The 13,738-nt window shown below is 38.8% G+C and overlaps 1 protein-coding gene across 2 annotated transcripts in view; it reads left to right on the forward strand.

Annotated features, from left to right (window-relative positions):
• Positions 1 to 12,629, forward strand: part of LOC110153298 (carboxy-terminal domain RNA polymerase II polypeptide A small phosphatase 1-like) — a 31,022-nt gene extending 18,393 nt beyond the window's left edge. For both annotated transcript variants that reach the window (XM_055165211.1, XM_020917183.2), the window contains 3 exons: positions 901 to 993; positions 3,656 to 3,841; positions 9,020 to 12,629. In XM_055165211.1, coding sequence (XP_055021186.1) covers positions 901 to 993; positions 3,656 to 3,841; positions 9,020 to 9,151 — 411 coding nt within the window. In that variant the 3' untranslated portion in view covers positions 9,152 to 12,629. The remainder of the gene's footprint in view (positions 1 to 900; positions 994 to 3,655; positions 3,842 to 9,019) is intronic.
• Positions 12,630 to 13,738: the final 1,109 nt, after the last annotated feature.

Below are 13,738 nucleotides of genomic sequence, written 5' to 3' on the forward strand. Positions count from 1 at the left end.
GGGGTACTTATAATTTAGTACATTTTGAGACCGTGTAACTGTACTTTTAGTTGAGTTCAAATTTTTATTTGTACTCTTTCCACTGTACCACTGTTGATGTAGTAGTAGTATCAGTATCTGTAGTTCTCAGTAGTAGCAGCAGCAGTATTAGTAGTATTAGTAGTAGCAGTAAATCAGTTATAGTAATGGTAGTAGTGATGGGATGAGACACACACAAGAACATAATTCCTAATATATAAATTTCAGTTTCCAATTTTGGCCAAATTTCTGTTAACAAGCCTGGTGGTAGCAGTGGTGATAGTGGTAGTGGTAGTAGTGGTAGTAGCAGTAGTATAACAGTAGCAGTAGTAATAGTAGTAGTATTGGTAGTGGTGATAGTAGTAGTATTAATAGTAGTAGCAGTTGTAGTAGCAGTAGTAGTGGTGGTAGATGCAGTAGAGGCAGTAGTGGTATTGATGATAGTTGTAGTAGTAGTGGTAGTTATGATAGTAGAAGTAGTAGTGGTGGTAGTGATGATAGTAGTTGTAGTAGTAGCAGTAGTGGCAGTAGAAGTAGTAGTGATGATAGTAGTTGTAGTAGTAGTGGCAGTAGTAGTAGCAGTAGTGGCAGTAGTAGTAGCAGTAGTGGCAGTAGTAGTAGCAGCAGTAGAAGTAGTAGTGGTGGTAGTGATGATAGTAGTTGTAGTAGTAGCAGCAGCGGCAGTAGTAGTAGCAGTAGTGGCAGTAGAAGTAGTAGTGGTGTAGTGATGATAATAGTAACAGTAGTAGCAGCGGCAGTAGTAGCAGTAGTACAACAGTGGCAATAGCGGTGGTAGTAGTAGTAGCAGTAGTATAACAGTAGCAGAAGTACTATGAGTATTTGCCTTGCTGTATCTTGTGTGACTGTGGATTCCTGGCGCAGGTGTATGTCCTGAAGCGGCCGCACGTGGACGAGTTCCTCAAGAGGATGGGCGAGCTGTTTGAGTGCGTGCTCTTCACCGCCAGCTTAGCCAAGGTACGCTAATAAACCATCTCCTCCGAGCGACGCGCTAACACCCAGGAATGTGGATCTGCTGCCATGTATGCTAAAGCTCCGGCAGACTGCACCGCGCTCTGGACTCTTGAACCTTGTAAAAACTTGCAATGCTGATTCACTGTTTTGCATGGGATTCAAATTCAAAAAGTGTTGTTTTATGGGATTCAAGGAGTTTATGAAGGTAAAAAATAAGTTAAAGCACATAATGCCGGTTAGAATACTTAAGCTTTTACACACTACAGCTTTTGTTGTTAACATTCTCAAAAACAGACCTGGAATTGTGTTTTGTTTCATTCACACATGTTTGAGTAACTCTTTATTATTAGTCTGTCTACATCTACAAAGCTCAAAATGCTCTGTTCCACCTTGTGATGTCATGAAGTGGTAGTTTTCAAGTAGAGGTTTGCACAGGACATAATTTTCAGTCCCGCTCCCTCCCACATTTCCGATATTTTGTCCCGCTCCCGTCCGCAAGATGAGGACGTTCGCTTTCTTAAACTCTATCAAACACGGAGAAGCGGAAATGAACTGTCTAACTGTGCGCAAGATCAGACCATGTTCGCAAATTTAGGCTGCTTAAAATGTTTTTATTAATGCCAAATAAAATATCCAGCACAAATGAGGTATGATAGGCAAACATGAATATACAGTTGTATATTTTACTTTACACTGATATTTAGTTTGTGGGACTGCAGTTTATCATCCCACCCGCCTGCTCCTGCAATGAGCTTTCAAAATGTGTCCTGCGCCGCACTGTTTTGTGTCAGGTCCCACGAGTGCAGAGCTTTATTTTCAAGTTAACAGCGACAATTGATGTTTCTTTCAGTAGAGATTTAGACTTAGACTTAGACAAACTTTATTGATCCACAAGATAAATTATCTGGACATAATAGCTGACACATCACAATATAATATAATAACAAAGAGTGACAATATAAATGGTAAGAATAAATTCTAAATAAGTAGCAAAAAAGTAATGTAAATGTAAATGTACAAGTCAAAATATAATAGAAAAATAAGTAATAAAAAATATAAAATCACAGCTTTATACAAGAGGTCACAGGAACAACAATATAATTATTGACTCCTTGTTAAAATAAAGCCCTACCTCCCCCAGGCGGAGTTCGAAAGAGCGATCCATGCTTTTGTAACATCACCTCTGGACTATTGCAATTCTTTGTATGTAGGGTTGGACCTGGGCTCCTGCAGCACTTACAACACGTCCAGAACGCTGCAGCTCATCTGCGGACAAATACTAAGAAACATGAACACATCACATCTGTACTGTGTCACTGCACTGGCTCCCTGTCTTATGTAGGGTGCCATTTAAAATGCTATTAATTGTTTTCAAATGTTTGCACTCTATGGGTCCAGTCTATTTGAGGGAGTTACTGCAGCCCTATACTCCCCCCAGAGCCCTGAGATCAGCCGACCAGCTCCTGTTGGTCATACCCAAACTTAGGCTCCAGACGAGAGGTGACAGAGGCTTTTCTATGGCAGCGCCCGGACTGTAGAACAACCTTCCTCTTCCTGTCAGATCCTCTCAAACTGTAACACAGTTTAAGACTAGACTGAAAACTCATGTCTTCTCCCTGGCATTTAGTACGAGCTAGTCAGATTATCTTGATGTTTTTACTGTAGTTTTCACATGTTCTCTGTATATTTGTATATGTAACTCTTTCTTCTATTTTGTTGACTTATATGTGAAGCACTTTGGTCAGCTGAAGTTGTTTTAAATGTGCTCTATAAATAAATTTGAATTGAATTGACAGGACATAGGGTTATCTGTTATATCAAGGTGAGATGTTGTACAGTTGTAGGGAGTATTATCTGTTACATAAAGGTGAGTTGTTACACAGTTGTAAGGAATATGGTATGAATATAGTTCTGTATCTCTGAGATTGGCAACTCCAAGGCTGAAATCATTCAAATAATTCTCGTAAAGGTCTATGGAGTCTAAAAACACAGTGGAGCACTTCCTGTATTACCACATGACATCACAAAGTGGAACAGTTGAGTGTTTTCAGTCTGAGAAAAAAAACTCAGCCTAAATTTGCAGGGTTTTTGTGTTAAACGTGTAAATGAAACAAAACACAACTATATGCTATACAAATTTAGCCTAGTGTAGTGTTTGATTGTGTAATAATTATATCTGTGTGTAATTTTACTTCCTCGTTGGACACGGGCAGTAAATATGACACATGTTGAAGTCATTCCAAAACTGTTTGCAAGGAACCAGTGTTGTCATGATTCTAAAATTTCAAACTTTTCAACTCAAGGAAAACTTATATTACTAGTACTTTTTATTTAGATAATAGAATGTGATTAAATAAAAGTAAATAATAGTACTTTTTGTTCTATTCCCATGTGGTTTTATATGTGTGTAATCCCTCAGTGGTCCAGGTAGGTTCCATACTGGTTCATGGGCGTATACTAGTCTGTGTGCTCTTATACATTTTTTTTTCTAAAGCTATTCAGGAAACTCACCACGACTTCCTGTATTTTCGCACTTTCCTTTTCAACACAAACTGCCGCTTAACTGATGTAAAACCGCGATAAGCATTTCCCACAGGTAGTATCCCACCAAGCCGAGCCAGAATTAGAACAAAGTGAAAAACCTGTCCTGTCTTTCCTCCGTCAGTATGCAGACCCAGTGTCAGACCTGCTGGACAAGTGGGGGGCGTTCCGCTGTCGTCTCTTCAGAGAGTCCTGCGTCTTCCACCGGGGGAACTACGTGAAAGACCTGAGCCGGCTGGGACGAGACCTCAACAAAGTCATCATCGTGGACAACTCGCCCGCCTCCTACATCTTCCACCCGGACAACGCCGTGAGTACCAGGCCCATTCACACTGGAACTACCGCTGAGGGCAATACTGCTATCAGATATTTGCCCCAGCTCAATAAAAACTGCTTATATGTCCTATATTGATTGAACTTTTATCTATTGATACTTTGCAGCTGATGATATCAATATTTCCTGGGGTTGTGACGCTAACTATAGGTACTACTCTCTCTGAAGCTCTGTTACTCCAATCAGACTGTAAGGCCCCGTCCACACTAGTACATATTTGAGTTGTTTTAGTTGCGGATACAGTGTTCGTCCACACTAATCCGATTGAAAACAGCTCCAGAGACAGAACAATTTGGTGCCACCAGCTCCCACGAATTCATCTGAGGACGGATCTGATCTCTGTGGACGCCTGAAAATGCTGATACGTTGATGTAGGTTTATGCGCCACGAAGTAATTCACCGCCAAAATGAGGTTAGAATATATGTCCATTCATATATACGGTCTATGTGTATGACCTGCAGACGTATAATCTCTGAAAAGTTTAACATGAACCATCTCCAACGCGATAGAAGCACAGAACAGACTCACCATCAGCAGAACACCTCTCTGTCACAGAAAGAACACTCATAATCCACTGAGTCGTGTCCTTTAATCCGACAGAAGCTGAACCGCATCAGCGCACAATAACGAGCTGTTTTTTTGAGTGCTCAGTTTATGCAAATTAGCCATACGGTTTTAAGTTTAATTTCTGTAAAATGTAAACAAATATGCACAAAGTTATGTGGATAGGGAAGGATTGTGGACACAGAAACGATGTGTCTGGATGCAAATCGTTTCCAATACGGTGATTTGTGTCAGTGTAAACGTAGCCTAATACAAGCTTTATTTTTTGAAGATGCATTGTGTAACTTTTTGGTTGGGGGTCCTTCACCTTCTTGTTTCTATAGCTATGTCATTGCTCTGCCTGGAATGTCCCACAGTATGACATTAAACAGCTCTACACTACATTTATTCAATTACAGGTTTTGTAGTTCAAAAATAGTTGCAAGGAAAACAGGCGTTCTGACTGTGAGCGGGGTCGCCTCTCCACAGATCTGACCATAACGCCATACTGTGAAACATTCAAGACAAAGCAACAGCCTATCTATGGAGAAAAGCATTCGATGGAACCTCCAGCAGAAAAGTTACACAATGCAATCTGACCATAAAGAATTGACTAACAAGTCCCTATCAATAATAACAGACTTTTGAAAATGTGCAGTTTAAATCCATTTTGTCATTTTTCTTGAGTTTTCAGGTTATCTTGACTCTTAGCTAATGTGTGCTTTTTGTCTCCATGGCAACTGCTGAACACTCCAATATATAAATACATGTAGGACACCCCCAACTTGATGTCACTGCAACATATCAATAAAAATAAGTACTGTGATAATGCCGTTTGCTTAGAATGTCTCATATTGACTGAACTTTTAACTATACAAAGGTCTTTTGTAATCTCTTGAAGGATACATAACAACTACATGACATTAGTTATGTTGAATGTTGATTGAGTTTTAGAGAAATAACAGTTGATCTTTGCGTTGGTGTTGGTAGATACGGAAAGCCTCCAAATATTAATATCAGAACTGAAAAGATTGATTAGTGTTGTCAAAAGTATCAAAAATCAGATATTAGTTGATACTAAAACTGATATTGAAGCTAAATACTCATTTGAACGAGTATCGATGTTGTAAAAAAGCAAATTCACAGCACAGGATTTGAGCTTTCCTTAACAGTTTTAGTATGATTTTTAGCTTTATTAGTATTTATATGAAACCTCATTGCTAAGATAAAGAAAGAAGTATTATTTTTGACAACACTACCTCCTGTATTTGTGTAAGGGTTTATGTCTGGGGGTCAACTTAGCCTTTTAAATGTACATGTTTTTGTTTTTTTTTTACATGTGATGAATTTGGAGCCATGTTCCATATTAGGAAAAGGAATTTATTAACGGACAGAAGCGCAAAATAAAAACACGAGGATCATGTAGAGCGGGTTAATGCGGAAGCTTTAAGACCAAAATGATAAAGCTCACTTCCAAAGCAGCAGTTCCAGAGAGAGGAGCGATCATTTCTCAATGTGAAGTCAATTGGAAACAGACAAAATCTCACATCCTCATTGGAACGCGGAGACTAGCCGGTTTGCTATGTCCATTCATATATACAGTCTATGATTCATGCACTCTTAAATGTCATGTCATGTGTGAACGATTTGCACTTTGCTCCGCACTGCACCGTGTACTGCATAAACCTTGAGTACATGGTGTCAGTAGGATTTTGAGGACATTCTTGTGTCATGCTATGTTGTTGTTATGTAGGATCTTGACTGCAGTCTTGCCTCATGTACTGCGTTTGTTGATTATGATCTTGAATACTCTTTTGTCTGACATTGTTTGTTGGTTAGGATCTTGAGTACAGTCTTGTCTGTAGGGCTATAGACCTTTAGTTGTTTAGTTGTCATTCTTTTAGTTGAGTAATTACTATTTTATTTAGATTACAAGGAATTATGTGAGACAGCAACAGAAAGGAGAAGAGCATGAGGGAGTTATCTGACACTGGTATTTTTTGCGTTTTATATCCAAAAAGCAGGGCATCCGTCTCTAACCTTTTTCCTCTGGTGAGCTACTTTTACAAAACAAAAATGCCAGGGAGCTACTTGTTTTAGCAGTCACAAGAAATGGAGCATATATAAAAGAGTTAGATACCTATAAAACAGACCGTTATCCATTTATTAGAGTACAAATTTAGGCATCAAAATGATACATGTACAATGGTAATCGATATTTATTTTATCAAATTTTACGTATTCAGGACAACACGTCCAGATTCTGAAGCTACTGAGCTACTTTGAATGGGGTGGAGAGCTCCCGAGCTACAGGTTGGAGACCCCTGAAGCAGAGTAACCTCATGATTCACCAGTTGACTCTGTCCTTATAGAAATGTAAATACATTGTTCCCTAGTACTTTTTTCTACATAAATTGTAGTTTTTGCATGAGTTTGTGTCAGCTACACAGAAATACGGAATAGTTTTGAGATCTTTTTTCACGCCCCTTTTTAGTCGACTAATCGATCAGCAGGACACGTCTTCAGTCGGTCGATCACGGCCTTATCTGTCTGATGGTGTATGCTTGTTAGTAAGTAAACAGTCAGCTTGTGCGTCAGCTAACATGCCATCTGTAACGTCAGAAGCTCAAGTTGGATATGGCTACTACAGTATGTTTGTCGATAAGGATCTTGAGTACAGCCTTGTCTTTGTGTAGCATTTGTTATGTTTGTCTGTTAGTATGAGTCTGATGGTCTGATATTTGTCAGTTAGGATCGGATCATGTCGGATGATTGTTGTTGTTTTTTTTTATTACTATAATCTTGTCTGATTATTCTTATCTTATCTTGGTCTTGTGTCTGATTACGTTGGTCAATGAGACTCTTAAGTACAACTTGTCTTATGGTTTAATTTTTGTGAAGGATCTTGAGTACAGTCTTCTCTCATGTAGTATTGTTGTTTTCATTTGTTATGTTTGTTGGTTAGGATCTTGAAATAAAGTCTGATGTTTTGTTTGCCGATTAGGATTGTGTCTGATAGTTGTTTTTCTTTTAGAATCTTAGAATCTTCTTGAGTACAGTCTTGTCTTCTGTAGTATGGTTATCCTTTTCCTTTGTTTTGTTTGTTGGTTAGGATCTTGAGTAAAGTCTAATGTAATGTTTGTCGATTAGGATCTTGTCTGATGATTGTTTTTCTTTTAGAATCTTAGGATTTTCTTGAGTACAGTCTTATCTAATATGTTTACCCATAAGGATCCAGTGTATAGTCTTGTGTCTGATTATGTTTGTCAATGAGGCTCTTAAGTACAACTTGTCTTATGGTTTAATTTTTGTGTAGGATCTTGAGTACAGTCTTCTCTCATGTAGTATAATCATTTTCATTTGTTATGTTTGTTTTTTAGGATCTTGAGGTACAGTCTTGTCTCGTGTAGTATTATCGTTTTCATTTGTTATGTTTGTTGATTAGGATCTTGTCTGGAGGTTGTTTTTATTTTAGAATCTTTGGATCTTCTAGAGCAGGGGTGTCAAACTCATTTTGGTTCGGGGGCCGCATCCAACCAACTTTGATCCCAAAGGGGCCGGATCAGAAAACTCATGTCACATAAACCATAAAAATAACAATAAGTTCAAATATTTGTGCAAATCTATTACAGAAATCTTTTTTAATTGATGAACTCTTTCTTATTATAATATTTATGAACAATCTGAAACTTTAAGAAAAATTCTATTTCAACACAATGTTTTAACATTAACTTGTATGTAAACAGGAATAAGTCAATTTTTCTTGTAAAATCCTGCACTCGGCTCCACTTTTCTCATTTTGGACATTTTGCTGATGAGGGTGTCACGGTCAACAGTCAAAACGATCGTCCTTTAAGAGCGTTTGGAAAGAGACAAGTCTTCATTTGTGCTGCTCTGGTGGGAGGGGCCACACACAGAGACGCTGGAGACGCTGCTGTGATAAACACCACAGAAAATTACCAATATTTTAATAGAAAATATAAATTAAAATATTTTTGTAGAAAATCACCCAAGGGCCACATTAAAAGTCTTGGAGGGCCGGATCTGGCCCCCGGGCCTTATGTTTGACACCTGTGTTCTAGAGTATAGTCTTGTCTCCTGTAGCATGGTTATCCTTTTCATTTGTTGTTTGTTGGTTAACCTCTAGTCTGATGGTGTTTTTTCTTTTAGGATCTTGACTACAATCACTTATAATTGTTTGTATCCATGATCCTAATGGACAATCTACAGAAAAAAAATCATTTGTATCAACTGGACAAAAGTTTTTTAGTGAAGACTTTTCGAAGCTCCTCCAAGCAGCTTCTTCAGTTCTGGTCAAATTGCCGTTGGACACCGTCTTATGTTACGTTTGTCGGTTAGGATTTTGTCTGATGGTTGGTTTTCTTTTAGGATCTTGACTTCAATCTTTTCTGATGGTTTGTTTTTTGTTTAGGATCATGAATTCAGTCTTGTCTCTTGTTACGCTTGTAGGTTAGGAAGTCTTTAAGCTCTAGAATTTCAAGTACAATATTGTCTTATGTTATGTTTGTTTCATGTTTTTTGATATTAAGTTTGTTGGTTAGGATCTTGAGTGTTGTTTTGTCTTGTCTGATGGCACGTTTATCTTTCAGGTTCCGGTAGCTTCCTGGTTCGACGACATGTCCGACACGGAGCTGCTGGACCTCATCCCGTTCTTCGAGAAGCTCAGCAAAGTGGACAACGTCTACACCGTGCTCAAGCAACAAGCCACGCCCCCCAGCTAACCACCCGGAACTACACCGCCACCCCGAGGCCGGCCGCAGCAACTACAGGCTCCTCACTGCCACAAAACCAACCCTCACAGCTGTCCGCCATCTTGGAGCCTTACGAGACTGCTCATTTTATCGCCTACGTTTTTAGTTGTTACCAGCTAATTCTGGACTGGTACCGATCGCTGAAGTGAACTGTTCTGATGAAATAGACCCAGGGGAGTTTTTTTTTTCCACGAAGGTTTACATGCAATAAACTTTTGGAAGATTTTTTGAAACCTTTCGGAATAGCATTATAAGAATCACACTATATTTGAAATTCGGGTTGCCTTTTTAGCGATTTTTATCAAGGAAAAAAAAAAATCAGTGTTAACGTGATCGGATCTACAATTGGACAGCACTTTATGAAAAAATCGTGCCTTGTTTTGAGAAAGGATGAACCAAGATGGCCGCTGGTGGCTGCAGTATTTTCTGACACTACATCAGCACCCAAAGCAGCTGCTACAGGTTTTGGCTGATCTCCTTGCCATGTTTTTTGGTGAACATTTTGGGGACCACGGCTCTTCTCCCCGTGTCCGAGCGACCGTGGGGCTAATGCGCCTTCACTGTGGAGTCTTTCTAAAGCTACAGACGAAACTTGAACAACCCCGCGAACTGAGAATACAGGAGACATGACAGTTGGGGCACGGACAGTAGAAGCAAAGTGATCCAGAATTTCTACGACTTCTTGAAGACTTGGTGCAAACTACAGAATTGAACTGTTTTTATTGTTCAAATAGGTTGGGTTCACGTCAAAAACATCAAAACATTCTAGAATTTCTTCAGATTAAACTGCGCTTGAGGACAGGTCAGAATCTTCAGGTGGAATATTCTGCAGAACTGTTTTTGACCTGGTTTATGGTTCTTATCTCTAATCATCGGGCTTATCCACATGAAACAAACACTGACTCAAAAGTTCAACGTCTTCTCTGTCAGCATAAATAAACAAAAGTGAAATGATTTTTTTCACAGTAGCTTTGGAAAGTGGTGCCATTTTTCAACCCCAGAAATGTGATTGTTGTCAGTGGAAAGGACTTTAAGCCATGAGACGAATATAGCAAGTTTGTGGAGTCTATCCCAAACAAATAATGTACAATGTGTGTGGATTTCTGTGTTGGATATTTCTTCCAAAAAACATAAAATCTCTCATAGAGTTTTATAAAGGCCCTTGCCCACCATCTGAGACCATATTAAATCATAAAGTTCTAGTATGTGAACACAACCTATTGACTTAGATTCTGATTTAGTAGTTAGTTTCTTTTTGTATTCTGTGTCTTTCTGGTATCATCAAAAGGTCCTACAGTGTACTCTTCCTCAAGCAGTTACAGAGAGGTATCCAGCGTGAAGATGTCTGCAATCAAAACGGTCAAAATGGTGACAGAAAAATGGTTAAGTAGGCCAAGAGTTGTGCAGAGAACGTGCAAGAAAAGTGTATTTACCCTCAGTACGGAACCCAGAGACGTGAACACTCAGTGCTTTGTGATATTGACCATCCAAGTCTGCCAAAGCTTCCTTTGTAGGGAGTATTATACCTTGGTACAGCAGTGCAATTTTCAGATCTGAGGAACAGACTGGCAACTGAGCAACTGGTAGCTGTAAAAACTTTACTACAACAGTTCAAATCAACTTAAAAACAATTCAGTCCAAGCATCCTACAAGACAGGAGCTGGACAGGCTGGTGAGTGACTCGAGAATACAAGCATCATGAATTTTGGACTTCCGGTCATTGTGCAATGCATCCTGGGAAGGATTTTCTAAAAAGTGAGCATAAAACCGCCATGTTTGTTTTTCACAGTGGGATGCGTCTATTGACAAAGCTGATCTTTTCTGGTCTTTTGAACCATATCACTTTTGTTTCTGGTTCTGATATCGTCATATAGCGGGATCCCGTTTAAGTGACAGGTGCAGAAGACAAACAGACTGAGCTGCACTTTCTTGTTCTTGTGGTTTTACAGCAACATCATGTCTTCGTCGCTTTGTAGTGGAAGGTGTTGGCAGCAAACTCAGGATGATTTCTTAGGCAGTCAAAAGTTTCCTTTTTGGTCCTTCCTGTGTATCAATCCTGCCCATCGCCTTCGCTTTTCACTGTTTTTCAATTCCGTTGGGAAGAGAAACAGTCTGAACGGAGGTTTGCAGTCACGCAGATCTGATTCCCTTTTGCAGTTATGGAGTTCGCTAACTTCCAAAGCTCATTTCTTGAGCCGTTTTCCACTGTTAGGATCCAACAACCACACAATTACAATGTCCGAATCCCAAAACTAAAATATGACAATATCAGAACCAGAAACAAAAGCGATATGGTTCAACAGACTAGAAAAGATCGGCTTTGACAATAGACGATAGAATAGAATAGAATTCATGATGCATGTATTGTTTTCAACAATTTGGAAATGAGCTCTCAAAGTGTAAACAACTTTGGAAAGAAGAGGAACAGTGGCTCTACTCTAAGCTCCTAACACCCCCCCTCATCCGCCACGATCACACTCATCCTGTTACCTGAACTAGCTGTGATATCATTTAAAAACACTCACGCGTTGTCACATTTTAGAGCATTACAATATATAGGTAACTTAAGAATAACTCTTGTCTCTTTCCCAAATATGGCCATCACTTCCTCCTGCTGAAGACGTCCTGGATCTACTCTTCTTCTACTGTCTGTTTTTATGTTTTTAGTTCCACACGTTTTGAAGCGGTACATGTTAAAACCAATGTCAGTATGTGCCACACAGAGCTGCCTTCAAGAAGACTCTCGAAAAGTCTGCCATGTTTGTGAGCTCGCTGCCTACCCAGATGCCTTCTGGGTAATGTAGTCATGTCAAGCTAAAGTGGAGTTACACTCAACTTTCTATTTTTATTTTAACTTTGTGCATCGATTTTAGTCCCTTGGAAGCGTTGACAATATTTAGACCGTTGTGAATGAAAATGGTGGATTTGACAAAGCAAAAACGAAAATCAAATTCCATCATGATAAGAGTTGTAACATTATTTTTCTATATTTAACAAATTGTCAATCAAATTAGCATGTTCCTTTTTTTTCTAAATAATTACCGAATTAATTTTTTTGAGTGAATTTAATGTATATAATGTTTTGAAAAATGGTTACTTCCTGTTTGATGTCATAAACACCAGCAAAAAATAGTACATATTGATTCATGACAGGGTAAAAATGACAAAAATTGAAATAGTGAAATCTTAAAAACATATTTATAGGCGCCATGTTGTCACTAAGAGCCCACCTTGTTCCGCTCACACGTTTAGTAGGTGTGTATATTTTGTTTTGCACAGTAAGAAACGCAAACAAAAGTGGTTAATATATGGATTGTTCATGTTACTGTACTCGTGATTGAATAGCTGTAACCTAATTTTTTTGACCTGTTGTTTTATCATACCAAATTATATATATATGTGTATGTAATAATGCCATTTTCCTTCATCATAAATGCTAAATCAAAGATGGCTGCTTCATGTTGTGATTTTCATTTGGGGTGCACGGTCTGCTACCCGAGAGGTGAGCCCGCACACAGAACAAAGAACATTTTAAAAAGGAAACTCGATATATCAAATTATATAGCTAATAATTTTGAAATGCAGAAAAGTCACATCTGTCTATATATATCTATACATAAAGGATATATATATATATATAGATGTGTATGTATATATGTGTGTGTGTGTATATAAATTTAGATGGTCACATTTTTATACAGCACTTTTCCACCTTCATGCCACTCAAAGCACTTTACAACAAGGAACCACTCACCCATTCATCACACACTCATATACCAGTGTATGCGGACACTGAGGGTGAGGTGGATTAAGTGTCTTGCCCAAGGACACAACAACAGCATTCATCTGTGGGAGCTGGAGACACCACCAACCTGCGGGTCAGCGGAGCAGCTCAACCAGTGATGTTTATGTCAAGAGCGGGATTCAAACCTCCAACCTGATCTGTGGACAAACACTTTACCAACTGAGCTACTGACATCATATGTATTTATAGATATATAAATGATCTCATCTCTCATCTCAGAGAGTATTTATATACATAGGAATTGTGGTAACAGTCCACTGTGTTATGTCGCCCTCTTGTGGTAATAAGCAGAGGTGAGGACTTGCAAGTCGTGACTTTTACTTAAGTACTACTACTTTAGTAATTACTAAAGTTATTATTTTTAGGACTTGACTTGATAAAATGGATTAAGACTTGGGACTTGACTCGGACTTGAGAGGACTTGATGCTTCTCCCCTTTTTTGGTTTAAAGACTTGAAGCTCAAAGCAGATGACTTGGACTTGACTTGGGACTTGATTTGGACTTATGGGCCAGTGACTCGAGATTCGACTTGGACTGAAAGTCTTGGACTTGGGACTTGACTCGGACTTGATGCTTCTCCCCAAAAATATATGTTTTTAGAAAATACTTCCTCTTTACAGTTGGTACATGAAGTGAATAATTTTAAAGGAACACACTGGAACATGTCCCTCTCACTTCTGTTTGTTACAAAATACACATATACCACGACTTTTTAAGTGCAATTTGGTTTAAAAGTCATAAATTGCAAAAA

The sequence above is a fragment of the Boleophthalmus pectinirostris genome, unplaced genomic scaffold (assembly GCF_026225935.1).
Source record: "Boleophthalmus pectinirostris isolate CB_2022bp ecotype Guang Dong unplaced genomic scaffold, ASM2622593v1 HiC_scaffold_11, whole genome shotgun sequence".
NCBI lineage: Eukaryota > Metazoa > Chordata > Actinopteri > Gobiiformes > Gobiidae > Boleophthalmus > Boleophthalmus pectinirostris.